Raw genomic sequence first — 21,990 nt, forward strand, 5'->3', positions numbered from 1 at the left:
CACGGGCAGACTCCATCCTGTTAGGTTTGTTTTTCTAGTGCCGCACATGCGGCATATGGACGTTCCCAGGCAAAGCTGCAGTTGCCGGTCTATACCACAGCCACAGCAATTCGGGATCCAAGTCTCGTCTGGGACCTACACTACAGCTCATAGCAAGGCCAGGGCTCGAACCCAAGCCCTCATGGACACTCGGGTTGGGTGCGTTTCCACTGGGCCACGCCGGGAACTCCCCCGTCCTGCTCTGAGTGCTGGTTCACACCGTCTCCGAGGCTCTGAGAGCTAAGGCTTGCGGGGCAAGCGGTAAGAAGCAAGCAGCGACACTATTTGGTTCTCAACCTGTTTAATGTGTAAAAGAGAAATAACCGTAGGCGGAGGTTTGGTTTTAATACATTCTCAGAATGCTGGCCATCCAGAGTGTTATTCTGAACAGCTGAATTATCTAACTTTTGACTCAAAGAGTTTAAATTTCGAAAATACCTAATTTCATGGGATTATGGAGACTAATTTAACATGAGAATTAAATATAGAAATTTAAAGGTTCCAAGCTAACAGGAGGGTAAGGACTAATGTGACAGCAATCATAAAGTTTTTTCCCTTGTAACAGAAGTGTTAATACTTTAACATAAATTATACATTCATCATGGTGTTTAAAAACAGTCAGGCCTAAGTAAATTCTTCATACCATCAAAAAGATATGCACACTGAAAACCTGCTTAAACTTCCAATTTTTTTCATTTGACAGTTCTCGGCCAGGGCCACGCACATTTACAGGGAGCTTTTGCTTCTCAAGCTTAATGAAAGTCTGGCCATTGTTTTATATAAAAATAAAACTAAATTTAAAACCTCACCAAACTAGGAATCTGCTGTAGAAAATCAATGAAGACACCAGAGTAGCTCAAGCCAGTGGTTCTCCAACTCTACCTGGAAGGCTTGTCAAACAGCTGTACGCGTGCCCCAGCGCTGGAGCTTCGGACCCAGGGGGACCGAGCAGGACCTGAGTGCCTGCACTTGTAGTAGGTTCCCTGGGGACACGGATGCTGCCAAACCCCAGGGGAGAACCACTGGCTGAAACACCTGTAAAAACTTAGCACCGTCTCCATCTCTGCTCGGCGGCGGTGGGCAGTACCAGCTCTGCCAGTTACCCTGCAGGGACAGTGGAGGTGGCGCCCAGCAGTAACGCCGTTTGCTGTTTCCTCTGGTCAGAGGAGTCCCGGGCTCTCTGGGTCCCAGGGAGCCCTCCTCCGCCAGCATGCAATGTAGTTTCCCACTCAAGCCATATACAGCGCATTTGAAATGTTTGTTGAATGGTGGAAAACTTACCCTAAGGGACAGAAGGACGTCAAAAGAAAGGAAAAGGCACGGTAATTAAGTCGTCCTTGGAAATGATGAGGTTTCTTTTTCTTTCAAATAACTTCACTTTAATGTAACTTCAAGCCCAAACCTTCTGGGAGGTGAGCAGTCTGGGTGGCTCTGGGGGAGGGAGGAGGCAGGCTGAGCTCTGGGAGGGATGGGTGGAGTGCTGGGTCTTAAAGCAGGGTTTTAGCCTTGAGCAGTCTGAAGACAAAAAGACTCCTCCAGTTCTAGAAGGAAGGTACCGTGCAGATTCCTTGAATACCTTTCTGAAGAGGCCTGGGCAAAGCCACTCCGAGTCTGGTTCAAGATGCAGACTCAGACGAGCAGAGCCCAGGCCTCGAGGCCCCTCCCACCCCACCCCCCGCCCAAAGAAGCCGAAGACACTGGGCCCTGGGCCGGACTCTCGGTGAAAGAGCTAAGTGCCCCTGGGGCGAAAACCTTGGAGGGAGCTCATGCCAGAACCCGGAACTCTCAGCCTTGAACTTGCTAAAATGAGAAAGTAAAATGCAAATAAAATGCACTGCAGGTTCTAAGAGTAGCAGAAAGCACCCCCAGGAGAGGCGGCTGGTCCCCCCCTCCCCCAAAGCACCCAGACTCACCACTCCCACAGCGAGCCCGCCAGCTCTGCCCCCCAGGAAGCGAGCCGGGGAGCTTCAGGCTGCAACCACCCCCGCCAGTGGTTTGAGGGGAAGCTCATCCGTCCCCTGGGTTCCACACCGGCTCCCTCCTCTGGGGCCCCGTCCTCAGCCTCACGTCCAGCGGCCCGGCCCGGCCCCGCCCCCACCTAAAGTGCCACGTGCGGGGCTGTGCCAGGTGCCTGGGCGGCAGGAGGCGCGGCCCAAGCTCAGGTCACAGGCGAAGCTGGCAGCTGGCGGGCCGACAAGGAGAGGTGCCCCTCCTCCCGCAGCACAACTGCGGGTACCCGAGGGAAGAGAGTCGCAAAGAAAATTCGCCAGTGTCATCACGGTCCTCAAACCGAAGGCGAGGCGGCACAGCGCCCTCTTGGGGGCTTCCTTTTAGGACTAGGTTCAGCAGGGGGCTGGCTCCCCCGCCATCCCACGTCAGCCTGTGACTCTTGCTGCCTCAGGACCACACAAAGAACTGACGCCCCGAACACGCAATCTGTTTGAAAAGAGCGACGACGGGGACCAGAGCGCTCCCCCCCCCCCCGCCCCGCCCCCGTCGTCTGGCTCACGAGCTCTTCGCCTGGTCCCACCGGCACAGCGGGGCTGCGCTTCAGGAGGCGTCCCTGGATATCCAGCCGCTCTCGGTGAGGAAGTTGAGGATGCGCTTCTTGAGGACCTTGTCCAGGTAGCCGGGCAGGCGGCTCTTGGCCGGGACGCCCTGCCGCTTCTGGAGGTGGTCCTTGATGATGATGGTCTTCACCGTCACGTAGCGCGCCGGGCTCAGGTTCAGGGAGCTGCAGAGCACCTTCTCGCGGTCCGACAGGAGCTCGAAGCCCGGCAGGTGCTCGATGGCGGCGAACTCGCCGTCCTTGCCGTCCTCCTTGCCCCTCTTGGAGCCGCCCGTGCTCCGGTTCTCCTTCCGCTTCTCCCGCTTGTGCCGGGCCGCCTCGTACTCGGCCGACTCCTCCATCTTGGTGATGCCGTTGCGCCGGTAGCGCTGCAGCTCGCGGATCTTGGCGCGCAGCATCTTCTCCTTGTGCATGTTCTCAAACAGGTCGTCGAACTCCTTGCAGGACATGAACTGGTAGAGCGGCCGCAGCTTCAGCCGCAGCTCCTTCTCCTCCTTGGTGACCTTGCGCTTGGCCGCCTTCTCCTTCTCCTTCTTGTCCTTGCCCAGGAAGGCCGGCACCAGGTTGTAGTCGCGCGCGATGTTCTTGCGCCGCTGCCGCTCCTTGAGCTTCCGCACGTACATGTCCACGTGCGCGCGCTTCAGCTCGATCTCCACGTCGTCGTCATCGTAGTTGACCGAGAGCCCGCTGATGAGCGTCTCGGCGTCCTGGTCGTACTCGATCTCATAGTCGTCCCGCAGCGGCATGTAGCCCAGCTGCTGCTGCTCGGCCACCGAGATGTCTAGGGGAGGCAAGGGGGTGGTGAGGCTGGGAGACAGGGGGCCTCCACTGGGGCAGGTGTGGTCTGTCACCCGGTTGGGGATGGTGTCAGGGATGCAGGCTTTCCCCAGGTTGCCGTGGATGTACATGCTTACGTAATGCTCCATCACTTCCTGGGGGGTCCGGGAAGCGCCCACGTGAGCAGCCATGTCTTCCTACAAGGACAAAGCGCAGAGGTCATTCCAGAGTCAGGGGAGGCGCAAATTCCTTTAACACTTTTGCACAGGGTCCCCTGAACTACTTTTATGACGTCATTATGGCCACCTCCCCAAAGACACTCAAGCACGATTCTCTCCGGCGCCGCGCAGATGGGATCTCGAGGATTTCCGAGCTGGAAGGAACCTTCCGAGATCCCCCGGACCCAGTGAGGATCCAGACAGGAGCAAGACAAGCGCGAGCTCAGTCAGGACCAGTCTAAGAGGCCACTTCCTCTTGCCGGCTCCCTGACACTAGCCCTCCTGCAAACCTGCCCCACGGGGAGGAAGGGCCGAGGCTCTGTCTTTGACCCCCCTCGGATCCAAGAGCCAGCAGCATGTCCCTTTCCTAGGTGGCAGTCAGATGACTAGGAAAGAGACTTTTATTTTTTTAGTTATTTTGGTCTTTCTAGGGCCGCTCCCTCCATAGGGAGGTTCCCAGGCTAGGGGCCGAATCAAGAGCTGTAGCTGCCGGCCTACGCCAGAGCCTCAGCAACGCGGGATCCGAGCTGCATCTGGGACCTACACCCCGGCTCACGGCAACGCCAGATCCTTCACCCACTGAGCGAGGCCAGGGGTTGAACCCGCAACCTCATGGTTCCTAGTCGGATTCATTACCCCCTGAGCCACGACGGGAACCCCAGGAAAGAGCCTTTTAAAGGGGGAGGAGAGCCATCCCTTCTAGCAGCCCCCAAGGTCCGGCAGGCAGCTGGAAACCCGCCCCAGGCCGCAAGCACGCATCCCTCCAGAAGGTAACCCGCGAACACAGGGTTATTAATGGGAGGAAATTGTACAACTCCCTCACTCTTTCCTTCTGCCAAGAGGCCTCTTCCTTAAGTCAACCGCTAAAGCCACTTCAGAAAGTGACTGCCCAAAATGCGCACTCATTCCCCCCGGCGGCAGCGCAGCACCCCACCTGCCTCGCTCGGCCCCCTCTCTGCCCTCCCCGCTCCGGCACAGGCTCCCTGCCGCCCCAGAATCGCTCACCCCTGACTGAGATCGGGGTGGTCTCTGCACCCTTCGAAGGCCACACGGGAACCCAGCCAGTCCCCTCGGGCTGAACGTGCTGACAAGCTGGGCACTGCGGGGAGGGAAGGATTCGTGGCAGAGTGACCAGCCCGGGCTTCGCCGGCGACCTCGGCGGCCTCTTCCCTCCAGGGGGCCTGCGCAGGGTGGGGCTTAGAGGCCCCGAACACAGAAGCAGGGCAGGGCCTGACCCCGGAGGCCTCTGAGCACCAGGAAGGGAGAAGGGGAGAAGCTGACACTTGACTCTGCCTCGTGGAGGTGGACTTGGCTGCACGGTTTCCTCTTTACAAGTCACAGTGAGCACCAAGTGCGTCACTATCCCTTCCCAGGAAGCACCTGGTCCAAAAACCAAAAGCAAGTCACCAAACCCAGCAGCCACTGTCACTCTGCGACCCAGGCAGGCCACTCCCACCTCAGATCCGCAAGTCCTCAGAGTTATGGAGCCACAGGAGGCTGCTCCCCCAAAAGGCCCCCCTCATGGCGCTGCTGAGGCGCTGGGGGACTTAATACTCTTCCTGCCACCACACCGCGGGGCCAAGGAGCCCCTGCAAGGAGCTGGGACCGGGGGAACAGATGCGCTCACCAGCCTGCGCCCACTCAGAGCTGCGGGCGCCAGGAGGGCAGCCAGGGGCGAGGCGAGCTTGCCCCGCGGCTTCTCCCCATGCCCCTGCACCCATCCTGGGCTGCACGCTCAGGAATTTGGGCCCCAGGTCTTGGCCCCATCCCTGGTCTGGCGCAGACCTGCCGTGAGAGGTCTGCCCTCCTGACAGGTCTGCTGTCCACCCTGAGCCTCAGCGGCCTGCTCTCCAGAAACCACTAGGTGCTCAGAGCATCACGCAGCCGGGGGGGGGGGCATGCGAAGCCACAGAGAACAGGGTCCTGGATGGCCAGGTCTCATGTGACCACACCAAGGTACCTGCATTCATCTGTCCATCCCGACCCTCTGGGAACGGAGAGCAGAGGATGGAGGCAGCAAGGAAGCCAGGGAGCACGTGCGTCCTCACGCGGGTTCATTCCGGCACACCAGGCAGCTGAAACCACGCCACAGAAGTGGGAGCACGCGTGGCCACCCTTGTGCCAAAACGGGGCCACAGGGGCTGTGCTGGCGGCGCCTCAGCCTCTTTCCAAGGACAGTACCCCGGGCATCGGGTGGGGTTGGGTACGTCACTCACACCTTTTTACGACTCAGCCTTCTCAACTTTATGGATGCACTGCCCACTCTTCAAACTAAGGAAAAATCCCAACCAGGGCGAAGCAGCAGGAGAGGGGACCCTGGTCCACCCTCTGCGAGGCCAGGACGTGGCTCCCGGGATCAGCAGAGCACGGCAGCCAGACCCGATTAAGACGTGTGTCTGGTCAGAGACACGCAAAGTCATGTGCGGACCGGGGGAGATGTGGCAACGTGTCACCGGGGGTGGGGGGGGCCCCCCCTCCCTGTCTGTGGGTCTGCGCGTGAGCTCCCGCTTCCTGCCCGTGCGGCGCTGAGCGAGGGATACGGCCACTGGGGCTACTGTTTTTTAACTCTTCTGAGCAAAACTAAACGTGTTTAAAGGTAAATTCTGCCGCGACGCTCTGTCTAAGATTCTCACTCAAAATAAATTAAAGGAAAACAGTAAAACAGACGGCTTAAAAGAGACGACGGCTCTTCTACTCGCTGTGCCGCAGCCAGTTAAGGACGCGGCGTCAGCGCAGCAGCGGGGCAGGCAGCAGCTGCGGCTCGGACTTGATCCCTGGCCGGGAGCGTCCCCACGCCGGCCGGTGGGGGCAGCCAGAAGAAGGAAGAGGATGACTCTTCTGTCCCACGAGGCAGCTGCACCAGTGCAGAGCTAACACGCCCAGGGCTTCCCAAGCACCACGGCTCGGTCTGTGCGCATTCACGCTGCCGCGGCGCCGCCTCCCTGTCCACGCACACAGCCTGGGTTCCCTGCCCCGCCAGGCGAGCAGGCCCCGCAGCTGCGGACGCGGCACTGACCTCAGTGACCTCCTCTCTAGGTAACAAAGGGGACTCCGGCTCCAGATGGACCCGGCTTAAGGGGATCTATGAAGCCGCAAGTCACAGGGGCTAGCGACCTGTCACCAGGAACCCCCATCAGCAATCAACCTTAGCCACCGCCTCAAGAAGGCCACTGTCAAGAGACACTGGCCGTCAGCTACTCGTCCCCCAGGGACCACAACACGAGCCTAAAGCCTAGTGAGAAAGGCCCAGGAAAGCACACAAGACCCTAATTTCCAAGGCGCAGCCTCAGTGAGGGGGATGACCTAACGCGCTCTCTTTGTTTGGTCTTTTTAGGGCCACGCCCACTGCACAGGGAGGTTCCCAGGCCAGGGGTCCAATCAGAGCTACAGCTGCCGGCCGACACCACAGCCACAGCAACGCAGGATCTGAGCCACGTCCGTGACCTACACCACAGCTCACGGCCACGCCGGATCCTCAACCCACTGAGCGAGGCCAGGGATCAACCCGCATCCTCATGGATACTAGTCGGGCTCGTTCACTGCTGAGCCACGACCTAGCTCTGCTTCTAACAAGAGTCCACAGAGGACAGACGGCTTCGGGGAAGTGAAACCACAGTAGTGAACATTATTTTTAAAGATGAGGACGGTTAAAAAGAGCAACAGGCACAGCACTCCTGCAGGGGCCCGGCAGCCTGCTCACCGCATTCTGAGTGGCTTCTCTCATCCTCACCTGTCAGGGGGCACACAGGACTAGCGCACACACGAGCGGGAGAAGTGTCTCCAAGTACCGTCACCAAGACACAGCTTCAGGTGTGACCAGGAGGGAGGTTCTTTCCCCCACATGCTCAAGGTCAAAGTTTCTGCTCCATCAGGCTGGACAGAGAGAGGGACAGAGGATGGCTGGAGGCGGGGGAGGGATGGATGGACAGACCACTGGCTGGGCAGGCAGAAGCGACAGGAGTGAATTTCGGAAAGAGCTTTGGAGAAGAGAAAGTTCACCTCAAACCCACAGCTAAACGAACCGAGGACAGCGCCGTGTGCTCAGGTTGGTTCCTCTGCCGCCGCAGACACAGAACAGGAAAGGAACCCAGTCTCCGAGGTTTGCGCTTCCCTACACAGCACCCCAGAGCGAGCCTTCTCTCTCTGGGAAAGCGAAGCAGAAACAGGTATGCTTCTTCCTCCAGGTCCTCTGGAAAGGTAAAGGAGAATGTGTCTCTGTGACACCGAACTAGGCCACTGAGGTCTGCTTGGCAAGGTCACCTGACCAGGCCAGGAGGCGACCTCTCCAGGAGAGGAAGCGAGCCCCAGCGGGCCCCTGGCTGGGCCGCTCTCCCAGCCTTTTCAGGGTGCACTCGTGCCAGCCTCCAGCACCTGCGCGGGAGAGGACGAGGGAAAAGCCGGCAGCGGCCAGCATCCCCGCAGCGGGGCTGCCGCGGGGTTTCTCTCCCACTGCTCGGGCCACTCGCGCCCGAGGCTGCGTCCACCGCTCTGACCCGGACGTCTGCGCGCAGGGCTGCTGGGCCCACATCCCAAAGACAAGCCAAGCTTCCCTCTAGGTGCACAGGTTGGGGGCTGGGCTCCAGGTTCCCCTCCCGGCCTCACCCCTTCCCTGCTGAGTAATTTCAACAAATCGCTTAACTTCTCTGCGCCTTAGCTTCCTTGTCTGAACCATGGAGCTGACACTACTCCCTGCTTCACAGGCCGGCAGGGGGGCTGAAGGGAAATACCCCCCTGTGCCCGGCCCAGTGCTGGCACCGCGGGCACCCCGTCCACTCTGGCTATGATCACGACCGTGGAGTTGCGGGCATCACTTCCACAGCCCGTCTTCCGCAAGACCCAGACCACCTCCTCCAGGAAGGCTCTGGTGAGGCCCAGAGCTCCGTGCAGATCCCAGCTCGATTCCTGAGCCGCCGGGAGATCCTATCCTCCCAGCTTCTGCGCCTTGATCTGCAGTTCCTCCTCCGAAAGGGATGTGCCAGGATGAGACAGAAATTGGCACCCACAGTAACCATGAACGTGGACGCTTTTGCACGGCGCCCAGGTCATCCTCCTAGCAGTTCCCACCAGGTGGCATGATGCCCAGTGCCCACACGTCACAGATTAGGAGAAACCTCCCCAAGGGCACAGGCCACCAGCAGTGCCCGCCCATCGGCCTGAGCCCTCCCTCCTCCGTGGACACGCTGCTGTCCGGGACGCCCCCTGGCAGAGCCCGGGGACCAGCACCGGCGTTTCGTCTGTGTTTCCTGGTCATCAGCCGCTGCAGCGCCCCGTCTCCCTGGGCACCGCGCCTGGCTGCCAGGGGTCTAAGATGCAAGTTCTGTACGCCTCCCTCAGTTTCAGCTCCCGTCCTCCCCTCTGCCCTCACCCAGGCTCACTCAGAATTCACCAACCCGCTCAGGTGACTGGCCCTCAAGGGACGAGAACCTCTCAGGTCAGGCCAGGATGCCCGTAAGAGAGCCTGAGCAAGCGCGGGGCCCGCTGTGAAAAAGCACGGCGGGGCCTGGAAAACCCCGAACCACCTCCCCCCCCCCAGCACCCCCGCCTCCTGGCGTTTACCCCGGGCAGCAAGGATGCCGACAGACGGTGACACCTGTGTGCGCCACGCCCAGTGGCCCAAAGTGGAAGGGCGCTCGTGCCCATCTGCGTGGAGGGTAGAGGACACGCGGTCCAGCCCACAGGGCAATGTCATTATTCCACGGAAAGCCTTCAACGGGGAGGAGGACGAGGGGGCGGCGGCGGCTGACACCCGCTGGTGAACCTGGGGGACCTAAGTGAAACCCGCCGGTCACAACAGCACAAACGCCGTGAGAATCCACCGCGGGAGGTGCCCAGAGCAGAGACACAGAGCGAACGGCGCTGCCACGGCCTGGGGAGGGGGGTGGGGGTGGGAACAGACGGGGGCTTAGAGTTCAATGGGGCAGCTTGTGACAACCAGCAGGTTCTGGGGATGGAGGGTGGTGACGGCTGCCCGACGGCGGGAAGGAACTTAATGCCACTCAACCGGAGCCAGAAAAAGGGTGACAACAGTGAAGAAAATGCTTTTGGCGGCACCAGAGACATGTGGGCGTTTGAACCCGCGCTCCGACAGTGACAAGGCGGCACCGCTCGTCCACCAGGGAACTCCTCCGATGATGAATTTTAACTGTCTATTTTACCACAATAAAAAATACGTAATTTTTTCAAACATTCAAAGCTTTTGGAGTGGCACGCCCCGCTCCACAGCAGGGGTGAGTGACCTGAGGCTCCTGGTCAGCAGCCTCAAGCACCACCCGTGAGGCTGCGGGAAATGCACACCCTACCGACCTCAGGCACCGGAGGAGAGGGAGGGAGGACTTGGGGGTTCACAGGCCCTGCAGGGGCGCTGCACCCTGCTGAAGTCTGAGAACCACCGCGCTGCGTGACCTTTTAGCTCCAGCCGCCGTGGCCTCCTCCCCGGCCTTCACGCGATGAGGCTCCGGGCCGTCAGCAGGCTCAGGGACGGACTCAGCGTTCCCACCAGCACACGGAAGGGGTTCGGCCTGCGGGGTGGCTGTGCCCGTGGTTCCCAGGCGAGGCTCGGTGGACCCGCTGCATCAGAGCTCCTGGGAAGCTCTGTCAGTACCTATCTCCAGGCCTCACGGGGCGGGGGGGGTCTGTGACCAGCACAGGCGCGGACACAGAAGGGGCCCCAAGTTCAAGTCCTAGGTAAATGAACGGCAGAACGAACACAGTGCGGTGACGGCCGACGCCCCTGGCACTGCCTGGCCTTGCAGATGCCACCGCCGGCTACGAAATAAATGCTGTGTTCAGGACGCTCCACCTGCCTCCCACAGTCGGCCCGAACGTGTGTTCACAAGCTCAGGGCCCCGTCCGTCCAGAGAACCTCACCTGCTCTGTAAACGTGAGCTCCAGCTTCAGAGCCAGCCTGGGCCCGCGCGCTCCCGAGGTCCTGACCACCACCCGCAGGGGCGGCGCCTTCTCAGACGGGTCCGTTCTCTAGCAACCCGGTAACGAATACATAGGTGGTTCACCCACCGCAGCCCCAAACTGTCATAAAACACGGTACCTTTGTGCTCACGTCCGTGTTTGTGCTCCAGTGGGATCTGAACCCTCTAACTCTGAACAGCCCCCTATAAAACAGGCTGCCCCGGGGGTCCAACACCCACGTGATGAGACCCCGCGCCCGCCGGCCCGACAACCCTCCCCTGGTCTCATCTTCACAGGTGTGGCCCCCCGTGTCCCGCCGCTGCTCAGCCCCAAAGGCTCCCGGCCTCAGTGCTGGCATCCCTCACCTGTGCCCGCACGGCGGTCAAGCCTCAGCCCTGAGAGTGTGAGCAGATGGCCCCGACCTCACGACAGCCTGTCCCCAAGAACCCCAGCCAACCCCGCGGCCCCGCGCACCATCCGAGGAAGGACAACCGTCTCGGCTTCCTCCACAGCCCGGCCCGCGCGCGCGCCACGCTGCTCCACACCCACCGAGCCCCCGGCCTCCGCCCCAGTCCCCGCACGCCAAGCTCCCGCCGAGCCAGGTCGAGACCTTGCGCCCGGCCCCGTCAGAGCCGCAGCTGCACCAGTGTGGGCTCCCAGCCTCCGGACCACAGCCGGTAACGCTCACACGGGGAGGCTGAGGCCCAGGCTCTGCAGTCAGGTCTCAAGCTGGCTTTCCCCGAGAAAGGCTGGGCACCCTGGACAAGGATGGCACACTTGGAGCGTCCTGTTTTGCGACTGTAAACTAAGCACCCAGCCCACAGGGCTGTCCTGAAGCGCCTGAGCCATACGTGCCAGAAGACCCTCACCCAGAACGGGCACCTGCTGACGGTGGCTGATGAGCATGAGCCTGGAAGTCGGCACGGAAAGGAACACATGCCTCGGGCCACAGAGGGGCCTCCAAAGGAACACAGTCAGCCCCAGGGAGCACAGCGAGAGCCCCTTGAGCCCGGGCCGCAGCGTGGCCTTGGAGCCCTAACCCCAACTGCGCCCCAGGCCTGGTCAGCACGCAGGATCTCGGGGCTCCACAGGAGCCCACGCGGCTACCGTGGGCAGAGGCACTGGCTTTGTCTGACACCACTGCTGCACCAGCTGCTGCCCTGGGGTCGAATCTGCATTTTAACAAGCTCCCCAGGTCATGCAAGGGAACCATCAAAAGAACACCCCGTGCTTCCAACAATACACTGGAAACGTTTTAGTCCCAGGGCTGGTTTCCATAGTGCTGCAGGGAAGGCAGTGTAGACAGTGCAGCTAGGAGCACAGACTCTGAAGCCAAACTATTCGGTTTAAAACCTGCTGCACAGGGGTGCCGGGAAGATTTCAAGAGAAAGGCACGTGAGCCCAGCCCGGGCAGGGCCCCGGCAAGACTCTGGTCCACGCGAGCTATTTTTAGCTGCTACCGGAGAGATAAGAGCTGCAGGAATGAAGCCGGGGAGGGAGGTCTCTCTGAGGCCCCGAGACGCGAGCGCAGAGACCGGGCACGCGTCCTGATGGGGGAGAGCGCCCCGAGCAGGAGACACAGAAACGGACCCGAGAGGGGAGCAGCACACACTGGAAGGCCCTGCAGGCCCTCGCGTGTCCTCCAAGCAGAGCTGGAAGCCACCGAAGGCTGATGTGACGTGACACGTCCTCAGAGACGGCTCTGCTTCTGTGGCCTGCAACGGGCTGAGGACACAAGAACGAAGCAGAGAGGTCGGACGGAGATAAACATCAGCCTGGACTAGGCTGGGAGCTGCGGCCAGATTCCGGACCTGCTCTGAGGACAGGGCTGCTGCTGACAGGCCCGGAAGGCCCTGAGGGTGGCTGGTCACTCAGAGCCCGGGTGACCTCGCCAGGTGGGGTGAGGTTGGGTCAGCGAGTCGGGATGTCCAGGAGCTGGACACGGGCCATCAGGGGCGGGCTCAACACCAGGCTCAGGAGACGCTGAGCCGGGAGGACGAGGGGCCGCCCCTTCCTCTGACTCCTTCACGCAGCACGTGCACGGAGCAGATGCTCGATACACATGAACAAACAGCCCCTCAGGACCACGGAGCTTCTGGGTGGGTGACAACCACGATGCTGCCACTCAGGGGGGCATTTGAAGGGTGGTGTCTCTAAGGAGCTGGAAGCAGGGCTGTGCAGTGGGTGCTGGTCCCTGAAGACGGGCTCGCTTGAGGGAAAGAACAGCAAACACAGATAAAGGCAGGGCAGGTTTGGGAAGGCGGGGGGAACTGTGGCCCGTCTTCCACCAGGAAGCCCGGGAGGAGGCGCATGGGCAGCCCTCCGCACCCCTGGTTCTGCATCCGAGGATTCGACCCACCCTGCTGCGCCATTTTCTATCAGGGACCTGAGGACGGGCGGGCTGGGTGGCCACCGGGGGTTCTGGAACCAATCTCCCACGGACCCCGAGGGAGGGCTGCACCGCTGGAGAAGCGGCAGCAAGATGAAATGCTGGTTCAAGGAAGGCGGGAACCCTCATGGAAGGGTCCGGAGAGGTGAGGGTCCGGGGTGGCTCGCCGCTCCGTCCCTACCTCTCCTAAGGCCTGGAGGGGGCCGCACGTGCGGAGGCTCTGGACCAGAATACAGCCAGATTCGCCCCTGCTCGAAGGGACGAACGCTGCCTCGTCCAGAGTGACCAGAGAGCTCCTCAGAGGCCGCCGAGGGAAGAGCCACCACGTCGCCCTCACAAGGAGCCCAGTGTAAACGAATCCAGTCCAGCTCTCAGATAAATGTCTCCATAGAAACCCCCTGACAAACGAAGAGCAAAACCCAGGGCAGGCGCGTCCGGGCTCCCGCTCCGGGGGCAGAACCCGCCGAGCCCTCCTCACACGACGTCCTGGGTGCTGCGGGGACAAGCAAGTCCCGGGCGGGGGACACAGGCCACAAAGCGAGCGGGGCCACGAGGACAGGGTGCGCGCACGCGAGGCGGTGGGAGAGGCCGCGGGGCCCGGCTGACGCCTGCCCGGCCTTCCCCGCCGCCCTGTCCGGGCAAAACCAACTCCCTCCTCCGTGCGCCCACCGCCGCGGGTCTGCAGGCCTGCGCGCGCCCCGCCCGGAGAGAGCCCTCGGCGGACACCTACGAAGTAAGCCCGAAGGCCGGGAAACCTGCCCCGGCGGCAGCCACCGCGGCCCCAATCCCCGCTCTGCCACTTCCTGCTGTGTGACCTTGGGCGTGTGGCTTAGCCTCTCGGCGCCGGGTCTGGGGCGTGCACCGGCCTCCCGCGGGCGCGCACGGCCCGCCGCTCACCCAGTTTCCGAAGCCGAACTGCTCGATGGCATCCAGCAGCAGCTGCTCCTCGCGGCTGGTCCAGCCGCCCTCGGCCTCGGGCCCCCACAGCGTGAAGCGCCCGCCGTCCACCAGCTGGTAGCCGTGGTAGCGGCGGTGGTGGCCGATCTCGGCGCCGGCCGAGAAGCACTCGGGGCACAGCTCGATGTCCTGGCACTCGGTGCAGCGGAAGCGCAGCGGGCTCACCTCGGCCAGGCAGTACACGCAGTACTTCTTACCGAGCTCCGCCATCTTCCCCCGCCCGCCGCCCGCCGCCCGCGCCCGCCGCCGCCGCCGCGCCCGCCGCCGTCAGCGCGCCGCCGCCGCCCAGGCCCGCCGCCGCGCTCGAGCAAACGCCGCCTGCCGCCGCGGCCGCCGCCACCGTGCCGCCCCGCCCAGGCGCCGCCGGAGCCGGGCAGCCGGGCCGCGTCCCGCCTCAGCACGCAGGCGCCCTCGGGCCGGCCGGGCCGCCGCCGCCGCCGCCGTCGCCCCGCCGCACCGCGCAGGCGCCCCGCGCGCTCCACCGCGCGGGGGCCCGGCCCGCCGCTCTGCGCCTGCGCGCCCCTCGCGCCCGCGGTCCGCGGCTCCCAGCGCCTCCCGGACGCCACGCCCCAGGCCGGGCGCTGGGGAAAGGGCGGAAAGGAAGCGCTGCGGGAGCGCCAGGCCCCTCGCGGCGCGAGCCCACGCCCTCCCCCAATCAACGCCGCCCGTCGTCCACTCGCGGTCTCTCATTGGTTTGCTCTTGCCGGGAGGCGGGGAGAAAGGGGCAGGGCGTCGGGATGACGTCCGGCCAATCGCCGGGCCCACCGCGCGCGCCCCTGGTTGCCCCTGGAAACCTAACAGCCCTGAGCGGGAGTCTGCGGCGCTGTCCCGACGGGGGAGGGAGATGGACGACTACTCCGAGCACTCCGAGGACCTCGAGAGGGCAGATGGAGACGTGGAGAGCCTGACCTCGCGGTTGTCGGTGATCAAGACCAGCTCTGGCCCCCAGTCCCCGGCCGAACCCACGGAGCCGGAAGCCGTAGAGGCTTCAGAGGCAGAGGCCGCGGAGGCTGAGCGAGTCAAGCCGGCCGAGTCCCAGGAAGGGCTGGGGGCCACCGAGGCTGCGGGGGAGGAGGGGCCCGTAGAGCCGGAGTGGCCGGCCGAGACGGAGGCGGAGGCCGAGCCAGAGGAGCCGGTCGAGGCCGAGCCTGAGGAGCCAGCCAAGCCAGTGCCCGAAGGCGGGCCCGAGGGACCAGAGGAGGAGGACCTGGAGGAGCAGGAAGAGGACGAAGACGAGGACCGGCAGGAGGCGGAGGTGGCAGCGGAGCCGAGGAAGGAAATCCTGTCGCAGGTCCCTCTGGCCGGCAAGGAAGAGGCTGCGCCAGTCCGGGATGCCGAGCGGGAGGGACATGGGGAGGAGAAAGAAGAGAGCGAGGAGAGCGAGGGGAAGCGTGTGGAAAGAAGCAGGGAGAAAAGCAAGGGAGAGCTGGGGGATCTGGACGAGGGACTCGAGTTTGGCAGTCACGAATGGACGGAGGAGGTGCAGAAGCAGCAGGAGCAGCAGCTGCGCGCCGAGCTCCTGGAACAGTACCACTCCCTGATGGTGGAGCGGAGCCGTTACCAGCGCTACAACATCTACCTGCAGCACAAGATCTTCGAGGCGCTGCGCAAGAAGAAGGGTCTGGATGCAGCCGAGGTGCCGGACAAGGGCACGGAGCCTGAGGCCCCCGAGAAAGAGCAAGCATACCTAGGCCATCTGGCCTTGCTGGAGGATCTGAGGAAGCAGCAGGCAGACGACCTGAGCTGGTATCACCAGGAGCTAAACCAGCTGAAGCAGCAGTGCAGAGAGAAGCTCTCCCGGGTGGAGAAGGAATGGCGAGGCTTCCAGGCACTCAAGAAGCAGGTGGTGATGCAGGCCATGGGCAGCTGCCAGATGAGGGGTGGTCGCCAGGCCGCTCTTCGAGAGGTGGAGCAGATCCAGGCGTTGGAGGATAAGAAGGAGAAGGAGATGAGCGCTGTGAGGCTAGAGAACGTGCAGCTGAAGCAGAGTCTGGTGCATTTTGAGACCAGGATGAGGGCCCAGGAGGACTTGAACGAGGGCCTGCTCCTTATAGATTTTGAGCAGCTTAAAATTGAGAACCAGACCTTCAACGAGAAAGTTGAGGAGCGAAATGAGGAACTTCTGAAACTGCGCAGCAAGGTGACCAACAATGTGCAGATCATCACCCACGTGAAGGAAAAGCTACACTTTGTGGACCTAGGAAACGCTTGTAGAAAGTCAGAGCTTATGGAAATGGAGGCGCAGGTGGCCCTGAGGAGGGACGTCTTGACCAAGACCAAGCAGGCCCGAGACAGCCTGCGGACGGACAACATCAGGCTGCACCAGCAGTGTGGGCTCCTGGGCCAGGAAGCCCTGCTTCGGGACATGGAAGAGAAAGTGGACAGGACTGACGCGCTCAGCCGGCGCCTGGACTCCCTGAAGCACCACCACGCCGGGCTTGTGCTGTCCTGCAGAGGCGTGAGGCAGAAGATCAGGGAGGCCAAAGCCTTTCTGCCCTCGTGACACGAGTGCTGGCAAGAGTCAGCAGTATGTCTTCGGCCCCGGCAAACTTCACCCTACTGACTTTTATTCTCCATGCGTGGCCATTCCTGCAAAGGCCTATGGCATTTGGGATAGAATTATATTTTGCATTCTTAATTTTTCGGCTTCAATTGGTGCTGAGCACAAAACCGAGTTAGCACTCAGTTTATATGGGGTTCAGTAAAAGAGGTACAGAGAAAACAACAGGGAGGGTTTAATGGAACCGACTCCTCATACAAAGCTGTCAGTTGCCACACCTGTGGCGCTAAAAAAAGAAAGAAAAAAAAAAAAAAGCTGTCAAACGCCTTTTATATCTGAGCAATCCCATAGCTTCAGTGTCCTGATACTGAGGAGAACTGTTGCTCCTCCGTGTGCAAAAGGGGTCAGCAAGTGGGCAGGGTGCCAGAAAAAATTCCTGTGCGTCAAGCTAATTATTAAATCCCCCTTGAATGTACTGAACTCTGTGGTCCTGAGTCACCACAAAGCTCAATAGCTGTCTCAGCCTAAAGTTGTTTTGAGCGTAAGCAGCACTAGCTTTGGGGTAAAAAAACCTCCCAGGAGCAGGAGGAATGACATTAACTGGAGCAAGGAGCTGATGGCGTCTCTGCGTCTCTCCTTTGCCAATGAAAGGAGGCTCAGTCTGCTTAACTGTGAATGTTTGTTTCTGGCTCAAGGACAGCCTTCAATTCTAATGAAAACGTTTTCTCGGATTCACTAAAGAAATGCCTTGATCTGTACAAAAAAGACGAAATTTTGTTTTCCGGCGAAGACAAAATGGTGATTGTGTGTTTTGCCAGGTGCAAAATACATGGCGTGGTGACTGCTGACTTCCCATAAGCCTTTTGTTTTCAGCAAGCTATTTTCAGATCTTGGCATCAGAACCCTCACTATGCATGTGATTTTACTCTGTATCAAATATTAAAGTCTATCACTCCTTGGGTTAAAGTAAGAAAGCGCTGTTGGGTCTACCTCCTTAACCTGGACTCAGTGATGGACATTTTCAGTTTTCTTTGATGCTTTTGGAGCTAGGGGCTTGGCTTTACTTCTTCATCTTAGCTTGAATTTTAGGATGTACAAATTTAGGACTAAGCGTATTCTCTCATCCCTCCATTTAAGAATAAGAACGATCCTAAGCATTCTTGATGCTAAATACCTTTAAAGAATGGTGGCGACCCCACTCACAGTAACTGTCATCTTTTGATGACGTGATTTTATTGTCTAAAGTGTGTTCCTGGAGTTCGCTCTGTGACTCAGTGGTTAACAAACCCGACTAGGATCCATGAGGATGCAGGTTCGATCCCTGGCCTCACTCCATGGGTTAAGGATGCAGCACTGCCATGAGCTGTGGTGTAGGTCACAGATGCACCTCGGATCCCGCGTTGCTGTGGCTGTCGTGTAGGCTGGCAGCTGTAGCTCCGACTCAACTCCTAGCCTGGGAATTTCCACGTGCCGTAGGTGGGGCCCTAAAAAGAGTAAAATAATAAAGCATGTTCCCTTTGAAGCCAATAGATGAAAATCCTTTTTTTTTAATGGCCTCACCCACAGCATATGCAAAGTTTCCAGGCCAGGCCTATGCCAAAGAGACAGCAATGTTGGGTCCCTTTTTTTCCTTTTTTTTTTTTCGGGCTGCACTTGCAGCACATGAAGTTGCTGGACTAGGAGCTGAATCAGAGCTGCAGATGCCGGCCACAGCCACGCCAGATCTGAGCCAGCATCTGTGACCTCTGCCGCAGCTCGTGGCCAAGCCGCATCCTTAACCCACTCAGCGAGGCCAGGGATCAAAGCCACATCCTCAGGAACACTATGTTGGGTTCTTAACCTGCTGAACCGTAGTGGGAAACTCCAATGCTGGATCCTTGAACTCACTCCACCAGGCAAGGGATTGAATCCACGCCTACGCAGGGACTGGAGCCACTGCAGTTGGATCCTTAACCCACTCGCTGTGCCACAACAGGAACTCCAAAAATTCCTCTTCTAACCGCCACAGCTTGAGTGCACGCTTTTATAATATTGTACTTATCAAAGCACACAGACGTTAGCAGTGAGGGGAGTTGTTAGCAAACATTTTTCCTCATCAGCCTTCAGGCCAGTGACGGAGGAGGCTGGCACTGCTTTAAGCAGCAACGTTACCAGTGTTCCCTCAAATTATATCCCCTCTTGCTGGAGATGTTCCCATTAATTAGAAGATAAATAATCTTCTGATTATTTCATAACAAAGTTCTCTCCAATAAGATTACAGGCGAGCTCTTGATCATGAAATAGCAACATGTTCACTTTTGATAGATGCCTCCGAGGAAGGAAGCCCTGGAGCCCCCCACACCCTCTCCCACTGCGCCTGGGGAGGCGAGGCAGGTGGAGAGGCAGGGCACTGTGTCTCAGCATTGGGTTGGGGCCAAAGACATTTGCGCCACGGCCCTGCGAGTTGTTCAGTCTCTGGGCGCCCGAGGACTGGAAGGACGAGCACACCGACAACGTGAGCCTGGCTCTGCCTGGTCCTCTGGGAGCCGGAGGACCGCTTCGCGCTCCCCGCCACTTCAGCAGGGCAGCACCGCTGACCCAGACCGCAGACGGGAATGGAGGCTCAGGGGCCCAGGGGAGAGGCCACGGCCACCCGGCTAACGTCCCGAGGCTCCGAGCAGGTTCCGGGTTAAATGCGCAGAGCCAGCCGGGTGACTGGCCCAGAGCGAGCCTGAGGATGTGTGGGGCTGGGAGCAGCTGAGTGTGGCAGACGCGTGGCCTGGAGGAGCAGCAGGCCAGGGTCCCCTCAGCCTGGGAGGGTACCTCTAACTTTCCAATCCCATTATGGCAATTTCCAAATTACCGTTAACTGTATATACCTTTTTTTATTTAACTGAGATGCACTGGGTTTTAAAATGTTCAAGCAGCATGATGCTCAAGGTCAAATTTTACCCTACTTCAAGGTGAACACGCCAGCTTTAAACCAAAGTGCAGTGCACGTTAAGTAACAATTTTACATGACTTTTATTTAATAAAACCACTTATGTACAATTCAAAAAGCCCTAGTTTGATACACTTTACTAAATAAAATTAAAGGTTAACTGTACAAGCAATTAAAACATGATAAGTAGCAAGTGTTATCAGGAGTTTCCTATCAGCAACTATTTAAAATAGTCAAAAACTGAGCAGTTAAAAAGTACCTTTTTAAAGTGAGCCTTTTTTCCAGATAGGATTTCAGGGACTGGTGGGGACATAGCTTCTGACTCTAAAGGGCCAGCTGCACCAAGGTCCCAAACCTGAAGTCTCACATTCTGAAAATCAGTGGCGTAGGGGGGCGGAAGGCCTGGCTTCCCAAGGCGGCAGCACTTCAAGGTCAGTCTCTCGTTTTTCTAAACGAGAACGTCAGAGAAACGCAGCCCTGGGTGGCCTGGCAGCTCCCTGCCCTCGCGGAAGGGGTGGAGACCCCACAGAGGGACTCAGAACTGCCCAGCCTCTGAAGTGGACACAGCAAACCAGCAAGACCTCGTGTGGTCCCCGAACAGGTCACAAAAACCTCCTCAGAACTGAAGATTTGCAAGTACTCTGGATTGGCCTGGAGTCCTGTTTAAAAACGTACTGCAGCAGCGTCCTATCCCAAAGAGATGCTTGTCAAGCTGAACGACAACGGTCAGGGCTGGGGTCTGACTCTGCGTGAAGCTCCACAAACACTTTCTGAAGAGCTGCCCTCCGCCCCGCCGCATCGCTTTCTGCCAGCACTTAAGGAACATCTTATGTACAGTAAGAAAATATATACATCTCTCAGGAACAGAAAGCCCACCTCATGGAACAAAACCAAGGACGTCTGCGAGGAGCAGCGGGAGGGGGGCTGGTGGCCCGTCCCCCAGGCCGGGCTCGGCCCGGGTCGCCCTCGGCCCTGCGCCGTCAGGGAAGGCTGCCAGGTGCGGTGGAGACAGAACGCCTCCCCCAGAGGTCGGGCGGGTCGGCGTTTAAAGGCTGAGGCAGAAAGTGGTACACAGGATGCTCGGGAACCTCCTCGAGAGCTGTCAGGAACGTGAGAGACAACCACACACGGCACACGGCCCAGGATGGAGTCACAGGGACAGCAACTGGCTCTGCACCTGAAGTGTCATCGCGGGTATGGCAGATACAGAAAACCTACGAGAAGGCCACAGCTGGGCTCGACCCTCCCACGTCTCCCCACCACAGCTCAGAGCCGCGGGCCCTCCCTGGGGGTGGGACGGTGGCTGGGAAGGGCTGCGGGCGGCAGGTGCCCTTGAACCTGGCCTACAGAGCGCCCCAGGGCCCAACTCAGCAGCACGCAGGAACCTGTGTCCATGGAGACCTGCCTGCCCTCTGGACGTCTCTGCAGACTGCTCATGTCTTTGAATTTGGATAACCACAGTCCTTGACACCAAGCTTTCCAAGTTAGCCAAGCAACAGCTAGAACACAAATGTGGCTACGGAACCCGGGGAGAGCCAGCCACGCCGGGGACACGGAGGAGCGCCAGGCCCGTGGGCTGCTGGCTGTGCTGTCGCTCCTCAGTCCTTACAACCGTGCGTCTCCAACACGCAAGGGGGGTCCCTGCCCACTGCCCAGAGAGGAGCAGGGTGCGAGAGGGGGCGGGTCTAAGCCCCTCCAGCTCAGAGGGGCAGCTTGTCCGGCCTCCCACCAGCACCAATTCCGTCTCTGCCGCCGGCAGCACGTCTCTTCCTGCTCCGGCTCATCGCCATCGCTCAACAGGCGCAGGAGCCAGCCCTGCACGGACAGCACGCCCGCTGGAACCCTCCCTCGTGCTGGAGTTTTGTCAAGGCAACAAGTAACTGGCCTGCCTGAAGGTCAGACCGTGTGCCGAGCCCGGGCCCACATCGGCGGCTGCCTGTGAGAGCCCGCGCCCCTGGGGTAGGGGCTTCAGAACACGACCTCCAGCTTGGGAAGGGCTGTCTCGATGACTAAGCTGGCAATCCCTTTCTCACTAAAACATGAAAACACAAGCCAGGAACGTCCTGAGGTCTCCCAATAACATTTCTCACGCACCTTGGCCACGAGCGACTGTAACGTACTTCCCAGTAGCTGACGTAAAAACATTACAATTTAATGAACTTCTGCTGAAACGAGGGGCGGGAATTAGCCGCTGCCCTATTTTAACCATGCAGAGTATGCAGTGCTTGGCCATGGCGACACCAGGCCATCGCTCCACGAGCTTCTTAAGGCTAAGCCGTGGTTTAATGCTTTTAAAGTTTTGTTTGTTTTAAGGCCAACTCCAGTATTAGGAATCAAACATGAAAGCAGCCCCTGTTCTTCGGAGCTGCCAGAGTGTCCGCCCGAAACAACACAGGTGCCCCTTGGAGATCAGCTTCATGCCGAGCGCAAGTCCACCTGCCTCCTCAGTGCCTGAGAGACGGGCTTCCTTTCTCCAGCTCCCGGCTGTCCCTCTGCAGCGCAGTCAGCACCTGGGAATGAAAGGGACAGCGGGGGTGACCCACAGCACACCAAACCAGGTCCCGACAGCCGCCCGGGCCTCGGCCTGCCCACCACCACCTCCCTGGTCCTTCTTCCGCTCCTCCATCCAGACTCATCTTTCTCTCTTTTTAGGGCCGCACCTGCGACACATGGAGGTTCCCAGGCTAGGGGTTGAACTGGAGCTGCAGCTGCTGG

At 59.8% G+C, this 21,990-nt stretch overlaps 3 protein-coding genes across 10 annotated transcripts in view; 1 reads left to right on the forward strand and 2 right to left on the reverse strand.

Moving 5' to 3' along the window:
• Positions 1-323: 323 nt before the first annotated feature.
• TADA2B (transcriptional adaptor 2B) lies at positions 324-14,220 on the reverse strand. Of its 2 annotated transcripts, XM_047799673.1 has the most exons (4): positions 5,564-6,975; positions 4,609-4,983; positions 3,523-3,582; positions 324-3,389 (listed from the first exon to the last, which is right to left on the reverse strand). In XM_047799673.1, the coding sequence occupies exons 1-4, from the start codon at positions 5,571-5,573 to the stop codon at positions 2,590-2,592; spliced, it is 1,245 nt and encodes a 414-aa protein (XP_047655629.1). In that variant the 5' UTR covers positions 5,574-6,975; the 3' UTR covers positions 324-2,589. The 2 variants fall into 2 exon arrangements, with proteins under 2 accessions (XP_047655629.1, XP_047655628.1); XM_047799672.1 differs by lacking the exons at positions 4,609-4,983; positions 5,564-6,975 and adding an exon at positions 13,796-14,220 and having other exon boundaries at positions 324-3,582.
• Positions 14,221-14,357: 137 nt separating this feature from the next.
• On the forward strand, positions 14,358-17,570 carry CCDC96 (coiled-coil domain containing 96). The gene has a single exon (XM_047799406.1). The coding sequence runs from the start codon at positions 14,700-14,702 to the stop codon at positions 16,356-16,358; it is 1,659 nt and encodes a 552-aa protein (XP_047655362.1). The 5' UTR covers positions 14,358-14,699; the 3' UTR covers positions 16,359-17,570.
• A 1,769-nt stretch (positions 17,571-19,339) lies between these two features.
• TBC1D14 (TBC1 domain family member 14) overlaps positions 19,340-21,990 on the reverse strand; it is a 95,592-nt gene continuing 92,941 nt past the window's right edge. For all 7 annotated transcript variants that reach the window (XM_047799409.1, XM_047799413.1, XM_047799411.1 and 4 more), the window contains one exon: positions 19,340-21,785. In XM_047799409.1, the coding sequence (XP_047655365.1) occupies positions 21,720-21,785 (66 nt within the window). In that variant the 3' untranslated portion in view covers positions 19,340-21,719. The remainder of the gene's footprint in view (positions 21,786-21,990) is intronic.

This window comes from Phacochoerus africanus, chromosome 10 (assembly GCF_016906955.1).
Source record: "Phacochoerus africanus isolate WHEZ1 chromosome 10, ROS_Pafr_v1, whole genome shotgun sequence".
Lineage (NCBI taxonomy): Eukaryota > Metazoa > Chordata > Mammalia > Artiodactyla > Suidae > Phacochoerus > Phacochoerus africanus.

Excerpts from the sequence above, each read along its gene's own strand:
- TADA2B (XM_047799672.1), bottom strand. The coding sequence starts at position 14,065 with ATGGCGGAGCTCGGTAAGAAGTACTGCGTGTACTGCCTGGCCGAGGTG. Across the intron at positions 3,583-13,795 it reads AGTTCGGCTTCGGAAACTGG|GAAGACATGGCTGCTCACGT; the intron begins GTGAGCGGCGGG and ends TTGTCCTTGTAG.
- CCDC96 (XM_047799406.1), top strand. The coding sequence starts at position 14,700 with ATGGACGACTACTCCGAGCACTCCGAGGACCTCGAGAGGGCAGATGGA.